At 42.8% G+C, this 18124-nt stretch overlaps 1 protein-coding gene across 3 annotated transcripts in view; it reads right to left on the reverse strand.

The window, feature by feature from the left end:
* Positions 1–5909: 5909 nt before the first annotated feature.
* The window catches only part of LOC144695004 (myopalladin-like), a 383661-nt gene continuing 371446 nt past the window's right edge, over positions 5910–18124 (reverse strand). For all 3 annotated transcript variants that reach the window (XM_078565852.1, XM_078565849.1, XM_078565851.1), the window contains 2 exons: positions 16964–17097; positions 5910–8239 (listed from right to left, as the gene is read on the reverse strand). In XM_078565852.1, coding sequence (XP_078421978.1) covers positions 8073–8239; positions 16964–17097 — 301 coding nt within the window. In that variant the 3' untranslated portion in view covers positions 5910–8072. The remainder of the gene's footprint in view (positions 8240–16963; positions 17098–18124) is intronic.

The raw sequence follows: 18124 nt of genomic DNA on the forward strand, positions 1-18124 counted from the left end.
CCACTTGGTCCATAATGCCTGTGCCAGTCAAAAAATCAGCCACTCAGCCTAGTCCCACTTTCCAAAATTTAGTCCGTAGTCCTGCAAGCTACAGCACTTGAGGTGCATATCCCAACATCTTTTAAGTGAATTGAGAGTTTCTGCCAGTGAGTTTCAGATGTCTACCACCCTCCGGGTGAAAAGATTTTTCCTCAGCTTCCTTCTAATCTTTCTATCAATCCCTTTAAATCCATGCCCCTGAGTCACTAATACTCTGCTAAAGTAAATCAGTCCTTCTCATCCACTCTATCCAGGCCCCTCACAATTTTGTGCATCTCAATCAAATTTCCCCTCTGTTCCAAGGAGAACAGCCCCAGCCTATCCAATCTTTCATCAGAGCTGTAATTTTCCAGTCCTGACAACATCCTCATAATGACCTTGCACTCTCTTGTAAAACCTTATGGTAAGAGGGAGCCTTCAGGAAAAGATGTTTTCATAAAGTTAGTGTTGTCCTTACTTCAGTGGACTCTGCAAACATTCTGTATTAGCTTAATAATACCAAGAATGTTATCGGGTGGTGTGAGGTCACATCGGAGTATTTCGTTGTTTTTCAAACATGGTAGGTCAGGGTGAGCCAATACAGAGAGGGACACTACCAGGACAGGGCCACTCGGGTGTACAGGAAGTTAGCAGAAGCAGCATCAAATAGTAGTGACGTCCTCAATGGGTTCAGTGAGGAACAGCAGTCAGTCTGTAATAAATAGCCAGCAGTAACAATGGAGCCACGAAAGGAAAAACTCCCTCTTTCCACCCCAGTGGGTGTCACTGGGATTTAAGGCCTGGTTCAGGTCATATCCTGTGTTCATCTGCCCCTGACCATCTGCTGGCCAATGTCTCAGCTTCCATTGCACCACAATGTCTGAAGGCCCGAACTGAGATCAGGAGATCCCTGCTTGTTGCTATGCAAGTCCATCTTGTTGCCATGCAGGCTCAGATTGCTGTCAGGATTTCAGCATGCCTCAGTTTTCAAAGTGGCTTGCAGTCCAGCTCTCTGTGCTCCAACAGATTACTCAGGTTGCTGAGGCACCATCCACACGCAAATGGTTGTTTTGTGTTGACTTTGTTTCAGCACTGAGACAAAGAATCTGTAATAGCAGGAATTTGTGGAGCAATGGGGATTTGGGGATTTTTTTCAGGGGAACCGGAGACTGGTGAGATGCTCACAGACAGCCCATCCAAATTATTCCTGGATGCTTTTTCCCTTCCTCCACCCCCTCCTCTTCTTCTTCCTTCTGGGGTGTTTGCTGAAGGAGGCAATGGCTGTACTTTTGTGACCGTCAGATTGTGGAGGGTGGAGCAATCCATCCCGAACTGGGAGAGGTTACACTGAACACTGGCTGGCTCCCCACAAATGAACCAGGTAGTGGAGCCATTACTGATGACCTCCCCCACCATATCCTAGTTACTGAATGGTCCTCAATGGAGGAGCACTGGCCATGTGTTGTGGAGGGGAGTTATCAGCCATGTTTACAAAGGGTATCCCTTGTTGCCAAGCAGCCACTCTCTGTTCATCGTGGTGGCTAGGAGATGGTGGGAACAGCTGAGTGATGCAGGATAAAAGCATCATGGCTGCTCCGAGGATAGCAGGTATTCACCAACATGATAGTCCGTGAGCGGTCACACACCAACTGCACCTTCAGGAAGTGGAACCTTTCCAGTTTCAGTACATCTCCACATTGAGAGGTGGCACCCACAGAGCCAGGTGCCAGCAATCCATAGCTTCCTGCATCATCGAGAATCCTGCTACCCTGACAAAGCCACGTGCCCGCTCCTCCTGATTCTCCCTGCTTAGAGAGATGAAAATGAAGTCCCATCACCCGACAGACAGAACCTCTGTTACCCTCCTTGATGCGGCAATGAATGACTGACAATGAGATGTTGCCGATGGTGCCTGTTCCAGTCTGAAAGGACCCTCTGGTATAGAAATTGAGGGTCACGGTGATCTTCACAGCCATTGGCAGCATCGCCCTCACCCTGCTCTCTGGCTGAATTTCTGGTTCAAGAAAAAGGCACAGTGCAGTGACCACCTCCTTGGTGAATTGTAACCACTGTAGACACTGCTTCTGGCTGAGCTGGAGGTAGGAGAAGTGCACTATTCAAACTCCAGGCAGTGGGTACAGTCTCCTCCTCCCTCCTCTGTAAACAGCTTCCCCTCTCTGATGTCATGCTGTAACCCCAGAGGAACTCCAACTCTATTCTCCATGACTGTCAGCAAGTTTATTGCTTAAAGGCCTTTCAAGTCCACACTACTCCCTCCAAAGGCCTAGCATTATTCCCCTCTGAAAAAACTTCTGTCAACTCCTCCAACAAACACAAGACACAGTATTCCCATTAACTCTGCAGCAAGAAAATAAAGTCAAAAGCACCTCACTGTAAGTTGGATGGCGATGCCTTCAGATAGCACTGGTAGGGGTCCCTCATGCAGCATGTTTAACTGTGTGTTTAAGAAAGGACATTAACAGCAGCAGCAAGGATCAAATGGCTGGACACCAAATAGTGTTTGACACTGCCTGGCGCACAATCTGCTCAATTTTTATAAATGACCTAGACTCAGGTGTAGAGCATTCTAAAGATTACAAATGATGTGAAACTTGGCAACGTAGTAAATAGTGACAAGGATAGTCACAGACTTCAGGATGACATAGGCAGGATGGTGACATGCGTAGAAGCTTGGCAGACAGAGTTCAGTGTGGAAAAGGGTGAGGCAATGCACTTTGAGAGGATTAATATGGAAAGAGTGTAATATAAATGGCACGATTTTGAAAAATCTGAATAAGCAGAGAAATCATTTACACAAATCTTTAAAGGTGGCAGGACAAATTGATAAAGTGGCTTAAAAACGTATGGGTACTTGGGTTTTTAAGAGGGGAATAGAACATAAAAGCAAAGAGATCATGCTCAAGCTTTATAAATCACTGAATAGGCCTCAGTTGAAATATTGTGGAGAATTCCGGAATCATATTTCAGGAAGGATGCACCGAGGAGGTTTACCAGGACATTACCAGGGATGCGGTACTTCAGTTATGAGGAGAGGCTGGAAAAGTTTGGACTGTTCTCCTTGGAGCAAAGAAGGTTAAGTTTAAGGTTTGAGTTTTGAGTGGGGCGGAGGTGGGTGGGGTTTTGGGCAGCCATGCAGCGCACTAAACTCAGGCCATCCAGGAACCCAAGCTAACCCATGTGCCTCTCTCTTTCATCCTGCAGGAGGAGTACTTCAGCAACATGGAGCCTGGTGAACTAGCTGTATGCCTCATGCCATTCAGAGAGTGGAGATGAAGGAGAAGAGAGTGACGGAGGTGCCTGGCTGTGCAGAGGGAGGAGGAGCACCCTCTGGAAGAAGGGGTGGCTGGTGAAGAGCCACAGGGAGCTGTCGCTGGTCACCATCCAGCCAGACCCAGGGTCTATAAACACCGCCTTTCATTCCTGCAGATGACTGAGAACCAGTGCAGGGAACTGGTCACTCACATCTGCACTTGCTGCAGGATTTATCACCACGGGGACATGGAGGGCATAACACTGCCAGTGGCCGTGAAAGTGACCATGGCGCTCAATTTTTACGCCAGTGGCTCCTTTCAGAGTTCCACAGGTGACCACTGTGGGATATCACAAGCCTCCACCCCCACAAGGGCCATCTGTCACTTGTTCATGTTGTTCTTTTCAGAGTGCTTACCCTTGTCCTGCTATCACCACATTTTGCTTTCTTACCTTAATGCCAAGATCAGCACCTCCTTTAGCCCTTACCACTACCATTAACACCTCCTTTGTCCTTCTGTTCATGACATCTTTGTCAATCTCTCCTTTTCCCCCATCTATCGCTGGCCTTCTATCCAACATCACCTGCTCCACCCCCCTGAAGCAGCATAAATTTCATCACATTTTTACTTCTCTTTAGCTCTGAAGAAGAGCCATACAGACTCAAAATGTTAACTCTGTTTTTCTCTCCACAGATGCTGTTAGGCCTGCTGAGTTTTTCCAGCTGTTTCTGTTTTTAAAATCCAACAGGAGTGTGTGAAATAGCCTTAATGAAGTCTCCAGTCATTTGTGCACAAGTCTGCTATATAACGAAACTGAATTTGGGGAATAGCCATTTAGAATTCCACTGTCAAGTAGTTATTGTGTTAACTTGCTTGTTCTGTTTTAAATGTAAAATCTATTTTGGACTGTTGCCTTAAAGAGGGGGTCAGGTTAATTAGGAATTTTAGGAGTTATTATTGTAGTCTTCTTGCACGTGCTTGAAATCTTTCACTTTGTCAATAAATATTTACATTTAACTTTTAAAACCTCTAAAGGTCTTGGTGGATATTATGCACATAACTTCTCATTATAAATACAAATTGCAAAACCGTTGTGATAGTATGACCAAGTTGCCCGTGTGGATTTGGTGCACCTGCCACACATCATCTGCCACGTCATAACAGTTGTGTAGTCAGCAGTTTGATGGGAATAGGATTAATGCAGTAGGAGGTGGATCTCCTGAACAGGATGAGGTTAGAGAGGACATGAGATGAGGTGTGAAAGAAGCTAGGGAAATGTGCAAGTTCAGAGCTGGGGCAGGGGGGAAATCTTGGTTTGGTGGACTAGGAATGGAGGCTAGCAGCAGAGGTAGCTGAATGAATGGTCTCAATCTTAGTGACAAAGAGGTTCATGTGGTCCTCACACTGTGACAATAGCAGCTCCCATAATGAACTTGCCCCTTGACAACTCTAGAATCTCCACATCACTATCTGAAGCCATGAACCGCTGCCAGACATTAGCTCGTAATAAACTGAGGGTGCACCTGTTATTGCAGCAGCTTTCATGTGGAAAGTTATGAACTCCAATAAGCATTCCCATTTCCGGTTTCTTGGCAACCTGTGACAAACCCATGCTGCACTTAAGTTTCATTTCAGGGTCCTCATTGTGTTGCAAGACTAATGGAATCTGCTGGCTTCAGTGAAAATTGCTTCCGGGCGGATGATTTTAACACCACCCTGACCCTTTGCTCCTTGTTGGGGTTTTATATAGAGGCCATGGTTTTTACTGAGTTAACTGACCTCCAAAAGGGGACTTGAAATAGAATGCAGAATATCAGGTTTTCTTGCTGCTGTTCAGCATTTGGTGATCCTTCTTGAAAGTGCACGTGTGGAAAGTAGATGTGTGCATGATCATGTTTGGCTGTGATGTTCCCATGGTGGACTATCCTGTTGTCCCAGAAGCAGTAACAGTAAGAAAAATTTGTAATTTCTTTAAAATATTTGGGGAAACTGTAATTGTTTTGAAGAATGTTTGCGAAGAATTTTTAAGAGTTTGCATCAATTGTATAGGGATCAACTGTAATTTTCTTGGATAATAAGAAATAGTTGTCCATGTGACCTGGTTACCCTCGATCTGGAAGCAGTACCAAAAGGAAGTTAAGACGTGGAAGTGGTGTGGCCAGGCACAGAGGAGAAAGCCTTCACACAGTAGGCAATTAAAATTGCATTAGGTCCTATATTAATCATGGATGAGTGAGGCTCCTACCTGAGTTAGGCAGGCTCCTTCATCACCCAGTCAAAGGCCTGGCAGAAAGGGCAGCAATGTTTTACTACATTAAACATAAGTGCAAGTTGTCATTGTTATAAGCCCATCCTTTTGAACTCTGCTATTTTCTTCACCACCACAACGTGGAAGTTAAGATCTCAATGCATTACCATACATTACCCATCTGATTTGTTAGTTCATGAGTATGAAATCTGAGCCAATCAAATGGCTTGATAAGTAATGAATGAGCAGGAAGTGCATGTCAGCAAGCAGTGGTGGCAAAATAGGCTCAAGTCCTCTAACCATAGCCATTCTGCTTCATTGTCGCCTCACTGGCAGATATCCCCCAAGCAAGTTCACAGCTTGAAAATATATTGGAATAAATAAAACTTTATTCACAAGATAAACAATCCATTATTTCTTTACAAGTGCAAGTTTACATTAAAACACTTGGCTTAAGCTAACCTGGCACTTTATGTAATATTGCAGCCTGTATATACTGAATCAGGAAAGGTACTGTAAACTGCTAAACAACCTGAAGCATTTCTCAGAAAATCTAAAAGGCTATTTCACATGATTTTGTTGTCAAAAATATCTGTAAAATGAAAATAAATAGCTAACTGTTGTGGAACAGTTCCTATGTTTGTCGGTGGGTATATAGTTAGATATGTGTGACATTTTAACAAGTAACTTGTTGTTAGCTGGCATGATAGGTCAAAAAAAGACCCCATACAGATGAGCATTTATTGACTGATTTATTAAAAGCTCCCTTCTGTCTGGGTCCAGAAAGCAATTTATAGTTTGAAGTGGAATTGTCATTTGTTGACTTTGAATGGAGAAGGGGTGAAGTCCCAGCCATCATACACGGTAGCTATGAGGTCAGCTTATTACCAACCAGACGGAATTACTGGCCTGGGTTTTGCAGTCAGTGACAAAGTGATGACACTAGAGGGAGATGGTGGTGTAGTGGTAATGATATTAGACTAGTATATCAGAGACCCAGGCTAATGCTCTGATTGCATCCCATCATCAGGGATGGGCAACCGTGCCTGCATCCCATGAAAAAATAAAAAGAACTTGCTGACCTCAAAGAAAGCCGTGCACAAAAGATCTAGCAATTGCTGGGCTGTGTGTTTCATCTTTTTCCTGAAGTTAATTTCATTTTGGCATCAACTAAAGGGGATATCTGGCATACAGCAATTTTGCCAGCATGCAAGCTAAGCAGCCAATCACATTGAAGAATTCTCAAAGAACGAAAACCCGGAAGTAACAAGCAGATTTTATCATTCACTTTTTAAAATTTTACCAAAAGCAAAATAAAGATTGTAACATACACACGGGATTAAAGTAGAGGCTGAAATGTGTTAAACTTCAAAAAATATTTGTTTTTAAAAACCTACAGAATAGATAATTTTGATATTACACTGATTTCAAAATCATTTTGGGGGTTAGAAAGGTTGTTGACTAGCAGTAATTATGAACACCCTTAAAAACCCAATTACATCTCATTTAACAAGGTGTAAAATTTTGAACGGATTTTACAGCGAGACTAATAGTGTAGAAAATGGAAGTGGATATCAATCCATTGATTTCTAATTGATTTCCATCTGCAAGGATTTTAATGGCACACCCTGTGGAGGAGCAGGGAATTATTGGTAGCGACTTCTGAATTTCCAAATTTAACTGCACATTTGAGGACTTCAGGAGTTGTTTCAGTTTCACAGGGGAACGGCAGCAAACATTGACAGTTTTGCCATATTTACAACTGTAAAATCCTGGCCAATGTAAATACTGAAGGAGATTTAGGGAGCCCCACAATCAATTGTCTCGTTGTGGTTAGCTGCTTCATGCTTAACAGCGTAAATGCTGACAAAACAGTTCTGAGGGAAAGAAAGTTAACCATTTTAATAAACAATCAAAAGATTCACTTGCATAGTTATAAATAAGCACAGAAACGCTTGAGTAACAATGTCCACTGCAGTCAATGGGTTTAACTGGTACAAACAACTTGCTGCACTATACCAGTTATGATTATAATAAAGAAACACAAGCTATTCAATATGCTATGGTTTTGCGGAGCATGTCTGAGCTATTGCAAGCTACATTTGAGTGAAAAACATCCTTTTGCAGATGAGAATCAAACACTTCATATTGTGCCAAAATAGTCTGACCACCTTCCTTATCCCAATGCTTTTGAAAACTCCACAAACACAGAAATACCAGACATTCAAATAAACAAGATATTCTTTGGTGACTGTCATCCAATTTTCCATGATTATTTTAACTGGGATGTTGCTGGCATTTATATTCAATAAGTTGAGTTTTCCAACCGTATTAACAAGGAGTTACAGAAATCATCATATTGCTTCTATATAGCATCTGCACTCTACTTAAAATCACCATTTCAATTGTGTTGCTTGCAACATTCACAAAGGCACCAAGGACATAGAAAAACAACTTCATGTAAACCTGAATCACTTGGCCTCTCTTATCTTCACAGTTCTAAGTCCTGTAAAAGCAAAAATAATGAAATAACTTCACAGTTCATCGCTCTCCATCACTCCATGTTTGGTTGGGAACTGCGAGCTGTCTACTGACGAGAAGGCAGGTTTAAAGTCAAGTCCTTGGCCAGAGAGAGCTGCGTATCGATTGCCTGAAGGCCGCACTTGCTTTATTGGCTGTGTAATCTGCTGGTGCCACTGTGCTATAACAACAAAGGAAGTCAATCAGAGGCTCTATGTTGTAATGGAGAATTTTATAATGAGATGGCATTCTAAATGGGGCCAGTTTACAACATGACCACAGATAAAATCAATGTTTTCATTCGCAATTAACACTGTTTAATTCAGAAATGAAGAGATTTTATTTGTGCAGTGACTATTACCATTCAATTAAGTGTATTATTCAGCAGTAATTAAAATAGGACTTCAATTATATTATTATCCAGGTAGCTCCTAATAAATTACTACCAAAACTTCATTAGTCGAATAATGCAGCATTAGTCTCATCCCAGCTCCAGAAACAGATGTATTTACTAGATAAGGGAAGTCATGATGTATTTACTAGATAAGGGAAGTCATGGGCATCATGCCTCAATTTCCCCATATGTGTGGCTGATAGGAGAAGCACCCTTCTTCAGCACCCTAGTGGGCAATCATAAAATGGGCCCAATAAGTTGGAGGTTATTCTATTGGCCGTAGGGATACCAGGGTATGGAAGGAATGGACATGGCTGCTGAAGGGTTTGTGAGAAACACGGAAGTGAAACTTTTTGGTTGAAACAAGTTTTCCAGCATCAATTATGTATAATAACCATGCATTAGATGAAACATGTTTTACATATACTAGCAGATCTCATCACAATGAGTTAGATATGCTGTTTTACAATGATAGTGGCATTATGCCATCTATTTCACAATATATTACTCTAAAGTGCAAATTTTCTTTAATATAGTCTCTCTCACTCCAAGAACCCAAAACTTAATTGCTGAAGACAAGGATTTCCTGAGCTCTATTCTAAATTTGTGATTAGTTGGAGCTCCTAGTTGTGGGTCAGGAGAAATTAGCATCTGTATGTTTCAATTTTTTTTTCACATTTTGCATTGTTAATGTCTAAAGTACGGTAAATTCAAGTTTTACTTATGTGGATATTGATAGTGGATACCTCATGGGAATTCTCAAGGATAAAAATGTTGAAATGAATTGAATAGATAAATGCTGGTTCCTGCAACTCACTGCAGGTAGATGAAGAAATAACTGCATTTGTTATAGTTATAAGGATACATAAATCTGTTGGTAGATCTGGACAATGAATCAGTGGTCCAACTTTATATTTTTCCCCACTGAGACTTCCACTGAAAATGTGAAATGGGTGGTCGACTCGCTTTCAACAGCCTGTAATCTGTGGTCAGCAGCGAAGTGACGGTGACCGCTGCTGACCTCAGGGAAAGCTGCACCAAGAGAGTCCCAAGCCATCAGGGGTCATGTGGGGCCAACCATGTGGGGTCATGAGCTCCAAGGCAGCAATGGTGACTGTCGAGCAAAGACTCTGGCCGGGACATGAAATATTTCCCAAATGGTTCTTCAATGGGACAGTTTTCTGCTGCCCTGATTGGTCCTTCTTTCAGTCCCCTAATTGGCTGCTCAGTTCAGCTTTCCAATTGACTACTCTGGGGTTGAATGGAGTCACAGTGGAAAAAAAGTTTGGGAAGCACTTGTCTAAGGTACTGCAAAAGCTAGACCCAACATACAAATATTTTGGCCTAGGTGGTCCAGTCCTTCCCCTGCTACCCCATCACCAAAGTGAACACATAAATGGCGAGTGTGGATAAAAAGTGATTCCAGATCGTACTGTGCCGAGTCTCCAGCCACAGGTTGATCCACCAGTGTTTCTGCAGCCCTGGGAACAGCTTTGTCAAGCTGGGGGCCTGCTGAAAACAGAAAGGAAAATATGCAAATGAGGGTGGGATGATAGTGTGATGTCATCCGTTCTATTTTTAATTATCCTGGAGACAAAAAAACAGGCAACTATAGGCCAGTTAGCTTAACATATGTCACTGGGAAACTGTTGGAGTCTATTATAGTGAGGGATTAGGACACGCAGGGATTTGAAAACAAGGATGAGAATTTTAAAATTAAGACTTGCTTGACTCGGAACCAATGTATGTCAACAAGCACTGGGATGAAAGGTGAACAGGGCTTTATGTGAGTAAGGATACATGCAGTTGTATTTTTGGATGACCTCAAATTCATGGAGGGTAGTATGTGGGCGACTAGCCAGGAGTATGTTGGAACAGTCAAGTCTAGAAGTAAAAAAGACATAAATGAGGCTTTCAGCAGCGGAAGAGCTAAGAAAGAGGTGAGGTCAGGCAATGTTACGGAGGTGGAAATAGGCGGTCTTAATTATGGTGTGAATATCTGTTTGGAAGCTCATCTCAAGATCAATTGTGGACAATCTGGTTTAGTCTCACGCTGTTGCCAATGACGAGGATGGAGTTGGTAGCTAGGGAACAGAGTTTAGAACGGGGGCTGTAAACAATAGCTTCAGTCTTCCCAATATTTAAGTGGAGGAAATTTCTGTTCATCCAGCACTGGATGTCACATAAGCAGTCTGATAACTTAGCAACAGTGAAGGTGTCAAGAGAGGCGGTGGTGGGGTAGAGCTGGGTGTCATCGGCTTACATGTGAAAACTAATGCTGTGATTTGAGATGATGTCGCTGATGGACAGCATGTGGATGAGAAATAGGAGGGGTCAAGGATCGATCCTTGGTGCTGGAGTGAAAAGAGAAACCATGCAAGTGATACTTTGGCTATGATCAGATAGGTAAGAATGGAACAAGGTGAGTGCAGTTCTATCCAACTGAATGATAGTGGAGAGGCATTGGAATAGGATGGTGAGGTCAACTGTGTCAAAGGCGGTTGAGAAGGACGAGGAGGGATAATTTACCTTTGTCACAGTCATATAGGCTGCCATTTGTGACATTGATAAGACTGTTTCAGTTTTGTAGCAGGGTTAGAGGATTTAAACATAGGGCAGAATATTGCACCCATTGGGTGGGAGCATGCCCAGCCTGAATGAACATAAAATGACGTTGGGCGGGATGAGGTTTCATTCAGTAATTTAAAACAAATTATAATTTTTCAAGCTAATTTCTAACCTGTCCCTGTTCAACTTATAGAGTCACATGAAGGGACATATAAAAACATTTTTTAATTCTTTATTTTTCATTTTCAAAATACTTCAGCTCCCCAAGGCAGCTCTGTGCCTCAGGGAGCTTTTAATACACGACCCCCACACATGTGCACATTTCCACGCTTGGGCTCCTCCTGCCCCCACCCCGGCAGTGCAGGATGCTGTCGGGGCCCGATTGTGGACGGCTGTTGGCTTCACAACCACTCCCGGGCCCACTTGCCGCACCCGCCTGACGAGGGCAAAATTCTGCCCATAGAGTTCTGGGAAAGATGGACACGGATTTGGGAGACGGCAATACGTTCAATTACTTTGGAAAGGGAGTGGAGGTGGGATGGTAATTTGTGAGGAGTCAAGCATTTTTTTTTAAGGAGGGTGATGAGAGGTTTAAAGGAGAGAGGGGCAAAAACCTGAAGAGAGAGAACCATTAACAATGTCGGCCAACATGGGGACCAGGAGGGGAAGTTGGGTGGTCAGCAGTTGAGTAGGATTAGAATTGCGTGAATAGGAGGGAGTCTCATGGGTAAGGTGAGCTCATAGAGGGCATGAGGGGAGATAAGAAAGGAACTACAGAAAAATGCAAGGGCAGGGCAAGGAAGGGAGGCAGCAGAGGCAGCTGATCGGATGGTCTTGATGTTAGTAGCAAGGAAGTCGATGAGCGCCTTGCACTTATTGTTGAAGGTGAGAGCAGAGGAGACAGAGGAGAAGGTTTATGAAGACAGTTTGCAATACAGAAAAGAAGTTGGGGGTTAGTTTTGCATTCCAGGATGATCCTGGAACAGTGAGTAGTTTTAGCAGACGAGAGCAGGACCCGATAATAGTGTTTTATGTGATCAAGCCACATCTGGCGGTGGATAGTTAAACAGTTGCCCACCATATCCTTTCAAGTCTACCAGAGTTGACTGGTATGACCAGGGTAAGTGAGCGTAATAGTTTTATTGGGGATTAGGGCATCAAAGGTGGAGGTTAGGGTATAGTTGAGTTAATCAGTAGCTGCAGGAATATTGTGGCAAATGGTGGGTCAAAGGGCAGAGAGTTGGGATTTTGAAAGTGCAGTTGTAAGTGAATTGGGGTATAGTTCTTCCAGGGGTGGATACAGGAAGAGGTAGGGGGTGGGCATGGGAGGGGGATGTGCGTGGAGAGTGATACAAGGAAGTGATCAAAGATGACTTTACTTGTGTATGATATGATGGGACTAACCAGACCACATGAGATGGCAAGGCCAGCGGTTGGCTGTGAACCTGGGCTGGGGAGTTTACATGGAGGGAGAGATTTAAGGAGGATAAGAGGGCAGTGAACTCAAAGACAGAACATGCTGAATTGAGATGGAGGTTGAAATCACCCAGGAGAAGGAGTCGTTCAGTGCAGGGGCCAAGGGGGAAAAACAGTAAAGAAAGAAAGACTTTCATTTATTTATTGCTTTTCATGACCACCGAACATCTCAAAGCACTTTAGAGTCAATGAAGTGTGTTCTGAAGTATTGTCAATGTTATAATGTGGGTAATGCAGCAGCCAATTTGTGCACAGCAAGCTCCCACAAATCACAATGTGATAATGACCAGATAATCTGTTTTTGTGATGTTGAATGCAGGATTAATGTTGGCTAGGACACGGAGGGTAACTCACCTGATCTTCTTTGAGTAATGCCATGGGATCTTTTATGACCACCTGAGAGGGTAGGTGGGGGCTTGGTTTAACATCTCATCTGAAAACTAGTACTCCCTCAGTACTGCACTGGAATATCAATGTTAATTTTTGTGCTCAAATGCTGGAGTGGGGCTTGAATTCAGAACCCTGGGACTCAGAGGCAAGAGTGCTTCCAACTGAGCCACAGTGAAGATGTGAGAAAACTTTTGCCGTATTTGGGATAGGGGTAGAGAATAATGCTTCTGATTAAGAGGTGAGAAGAGTGGAACAAGGTGAGATCCTCAAAGGTGGAGAAAATTCCAGAGAGTCAAGGTCAGGCCAAGGAGTGATCTAGTGATAAGTACCACACCGCCACCACGGTGGTCTTGACGGTGGAAGAAATAGCTAGGCTGAGAGGCTTCATTATGAAGTTGTCATCACTCCTCAGCCAGGTTTATGTTAAGGCCATGATGTTGACGCAATCATCTGCAATAAGGTCATGGATGGCAAAGGCTTTGTTCACAAGTGAACAGAGGGAGATTGTAGAGGGGCAGTGAGAACTGATCTACTGGCAGAGTTCATAGGTCAGCAGTGGGAGGGGTGAGTTTGACAGGAGGAATATTGGCAAAATTAGCCCCTAGTGGGGTCACTGATCAATGAGAGAATGGGAAGGGAAAATTAGCTGCTCATATTGAGCTTGTGCCGAGTGCCTTGATGAGTCTGTCAAAGGATACCAAGAGAGGCACAGAGGGAAGCTGTAGGCTTATGTAAGAGGGAGTCAAGCCTGGGACAGCAGCGAGCGATCAGGAAGGTCGAGGAGTTCTGAAGAGCTGGGACAGTGAATTAGGAGGGCAGATTACCTGAAAGTGGAGAAATGAAAGGAAAATTGATGATAGAAAAGAGGCGCAAAGTGAAAAGGTAAAAAAAAAGAGCAAGAGTGGAAGTAGAGCAATTGGCTTGGGTCCAGAGCAGCAGCCAAAATGTACATGCATGGACCTATTGAAAACTCATGTTACATAGGCCTGGTTCTTTAAAAATTAGGATCAGCTGCCTCCATTGCATATCTCCCTTCTCCTAACCTATCCCCTGTCTTAAACTTGGTCTTAATTCTTTCTTTAGTTCTTTTTTCCCTATCTTCCCTCATACCCTCTCTGAGCTCACCTTGTCCATGAGACCCACCTCCTGCTCTCTCAACCCTATTCCCACTAAATTAATGACCATGCAACTTTCCTTCCTGGCCCCCATATTAGCTGATATTGTTAACTGTTTCCTCTCCGGAAGTACTATCTCTTCCCCTCCAAATCTGCCATCATCATTCTATCCTCAAAAAGTCTTAACCCCTTTACCCTGGCAAACACACCACACCACATACTTCCCTTTCCTTTCCAAAGTCCTTGAACACGTTGTTGCCTCTCTAATGATGGTTGATAAATTTTAAAGGGATAATTCTAGTCTTTTTTGTCATGGGATTGTGGCAGCATAACTACCTGAAATGGACAATTTCTGGATGGAAAATACAGCTTCAAAGCATCCCATCAGCTTGCTTACTGTGATCCTAGAGCTACTATCCTTGCACCCCCTTTCTTAACTGGAATTTATCCAATCCCTTTTTAAACCTAGAATGACTTTCCATTCCACCACTCCACTGATAACATGTTTTATAATTCTGTCACCCTCTTATAAAGAAAAAGTTACCAAATTTCCAATTTTCCTTTGACACCTTTAATTATCCTCTGTGTTCTCTGTAGTTCTTGAATCATGTGGCAGACAGAAAAACTCTCCTGATCTAGTTTCTCTGTAGCACTGAAAGTACTAAAGATCTCTATCAATTTCCTATTGATCCTCTGCTTTGCATGAAATTAAAGTCCCAGAGTGGGTAATTTTTCCTCATGACCTAGCCCATCATGCAGGCCTGGTAGCCTTCCTCTGGGCTCCCTGCATGAATTCTACCTGTCTTTTTCAATCATCAAACCCATAGCATATTCACTCTTGCCTTTTCAGGACCTATGCAATCCCATGACATTCACTGTCTTGTGTTTGCCATGTTCAGCCCACATAAATACCTAACGATATTCTCCATGCGAACCTTTAAGATCACACAAGTTTCCGCAGAGACAAAGCTAGAGATGCAATTAACATTCCATGGTGAACCAGGAGCAGAAGGCAGATTTGATAATTCCTTCGATAGTATCTTGGAGTATTTTACAGTGACACTTAGCAAGTGTCACTGTAAAGGCCCTTGCCTCCTTTATCTCCACTGAACATGCTGGGCTGAATTTTTAGTTCGTCAGGCGGGTGTGCACCCGACCCGGCTGAGCATAAAATGACACGCAAAGACGTCGGGTGAGCATCCTGATGTCATCACGTACTCACGTGATATTTCAGTCGGCGGGTGCGTGCCAGAGTTGGCAGCATGCCCGCCAACAATTAATAAGGTCATTAAAAAGGTAATTAAAAGAAAGTTTTCACTGCCCATCCAACCTTACAGTTGGCAGGCAGGCGAAAAGGCCAAGCGGCCTTTGCATTTTTTTGGAAACCTCATTCACGGGCGGGATGAGGTTTCCAACAGCAAATAAAAATAAAATAAAAATTTTAAAATATAATTAATAACATGTCCCTGCTCGTGTGACAAAGTCACAAGAGGGGACATGTTTTATAACATTTTTAACAACTTTATTTTTTATTTTGAAAACTGTTCATCTCCCTGAGGCAGCTCTGTGCCTCAGGGAGATTTTCAAGTGCACACCCGCGCGCAGTTGCAGGCTCGCCTTCTCCCTGCCACACAGCCCTCACGTCTCACGCTGGGCGGTCCTTAATTGGCCCGCCAGCGTGAAATCATGGTCTGGCCCCGATACCACCGAGCCTGCCCAACAAGGGCAAAATTCTTCCCATTATCACAAAATTATGTTCTCTCATGAACTCTACTTCTTTCCTGTCACCAAAACTGAACACAGTACTCCAGTTGCAGGTTCACCAAGGCTCATTACAACATTAACAATGCCTTCTTAGATTTATAAGGCATACCTTAGTGTAACATGCTGAAAATGTGATTTCTTGACTACATTAACACTATGGTTGCCCAGTGTCAGCATCAAGCACTCTCAGCTCAGCTGGAGTAAGAGATTGATGCAGAAGAAATTAAACTTCAAATAGTCATGTTAAGATGAGGCTAACATCACCAATGTGAATTCGTCCACATGCCACACCAGTGTACTGTTGGCCTGTTTCGGTAAGTTAGACAACTTGCATCAAATTTTAGTCATAGCTGTGGTATGATATACTCCAAGGACACCTTCAAGACCCCTTGCATTTAACTGATTTGTACATGTGCTAATAGACATTGAAAGTGACCTACAAAATATGGTAATGTCACCTATACTTCTAATCTTCTCAGTGAATAGTTACATTTGCCTTGGATCATTTTGAATGTAAAGGCATTGGCAGCATTTTGCAAATACGCCAATCACTCACCCTCTTAACAGTGGTATGTTCACCGTAGGACCTCATTTTATGAATAGAAGCTTAAGGAGTGATCTAATTCAGGCGTTTAGGATGGTTAAAAGATTTGATGGCGTATATAGAGAAAAACTATTTCCCCTGGTGGGGGAATCCAGAATATGGGGCATAACCTTAAAATCAGAGCTTGGCTATTCGGCAAGAAAGCGTTTCTAGCATAATGTTTGTGCAAATCTGAGACTCTCTCCCTTAAAAAGCTGTGGAGACTGGGGGGTCAATTGAAATTTTAAAACCTGAGATTGATTTTTATCAGGTAAGGACATTAAAGGTTACAAAACCAAGGAAGGGTGGTGGGGTGGGGGCTGTAGCAGAGTTAAGATACAGATAAGCTTTGATCTAGTTGAATGGTGAAACAGGCGCAAAAGGTTGCGTGGCTTACTCCTGTTCCTATATTCCTATGTATATTAAAAGTGCCTACTGCCTGATTCTGGTAGTCCAAAGTAGGTCCTTCTGAAGTTTGCATTGATGAATCAGGAGCAGGTTGGTAAAGTTCAGCCATCATTTTAGGGACATTACTGCCCCTGCGTGCACCTAGCAATGCCAATGAAAATCTACCCCAATAATTGTTAAGCAGTGAGCATTCAAATACACACTAACCATACAAGTCCAGTCTGGCTGTACAAGATGCTATTCCTGCTTCATTTTTGGCAGACACAGTATACCAACCAGCATCTTCCTTCATGGTTGGCTGAATCAAGAGACAGACATATCCTGTGGTATCTTGGTGCATGCTGGATAAGACAAATGCCATAGATTCAGTTAAGCATACATAAAAACAAACTGGAAGGCTAATTGGTGAACCATACTATTATCCTGGGGCATGTACCATGTACAAAAGTAGGTAATTTAATTTTCTTATCACTTGAATGGTAACTTTAAATTTATTGTATTTTAGAAAAAAAGCAAGTGAAAGGAAAAGGCAATTAAGTTTATATTTAATATGACTTTGCAACTAGTTTTACCAAGGCTTAATTAGAATTTTTTTCACAGAACTAAGGCAGTGGAACTGACTAATGCAACAATTGAAATAAAATATCTAAAACAAGACACTGCCTCAAATATACTCCAGTCAGAAATAAATTTTTTTAGGTATAACTTAGTTCAGGATAATAGAAGAATGTCTTGCCTACAATTATAGTGCAGTGTGAAGGTCTGTGTGATTTCTACAGAGTCTATACTCTTCAAATGTATTTACACTGTAAGATTAGTACTGGAGTTCACCTGGCTTTGGAGAGAAGAGCAATGAAACTTCTGGAGGGGATAATCTCACCCTCTTTTGGTTTGCCAATGCATTGAGTACACAACCATGGGATCCAAAATGTTTGAGGGCTCCTTTAAACCTCCTAGATACTATTAAAATCAACATTACCTAAATTTTGAGGTTTAAAGGCAGAGGGATGCCCTATTTCACTCTCTAAACATTTAAATTTCTGTTTGGAAATTGCTCTCTCTGAGCTTCCAGCCAGATGGGAGCCAAGCGATATAAGTAAGGTTCTGTTGCCTGAACCCTGAACTGCAGCTACCCAGTTTCAGGCTGGCACCTGCAGCATATATGCAATAGGGATAATGTTCTGACTTCAGACACCGAAAGCGAGCCTTGCCCACTGGGAGCTTATCAGAAATTCAGGTGTGACCAAAATGGTCACGAAATCATGCCCAAATGCAGTCCTGTCATTTACGGTTCCTCATGGGAGCAGAAAGTCATACTTTTTTACCAAGTAACTGTCACATTAACAGCAGTTATGGTCATGCTATACA

This window comes from Cetorhinus maximus, chromosome 20 (assembly GCF_964194155.1).
Source record: "Cetorhinus maximus chromosome 20, sCetMax3.hap1.1, whole genome shotgun sequence".
NCBI classification, from domain to species: domain Eukaryota; kingdom Metazoa; phylum Chordata; class Chondrichthyes; order Lamniformes; family Cetorhinidae; genus Cetorhinus; species Cetorhinus maximus.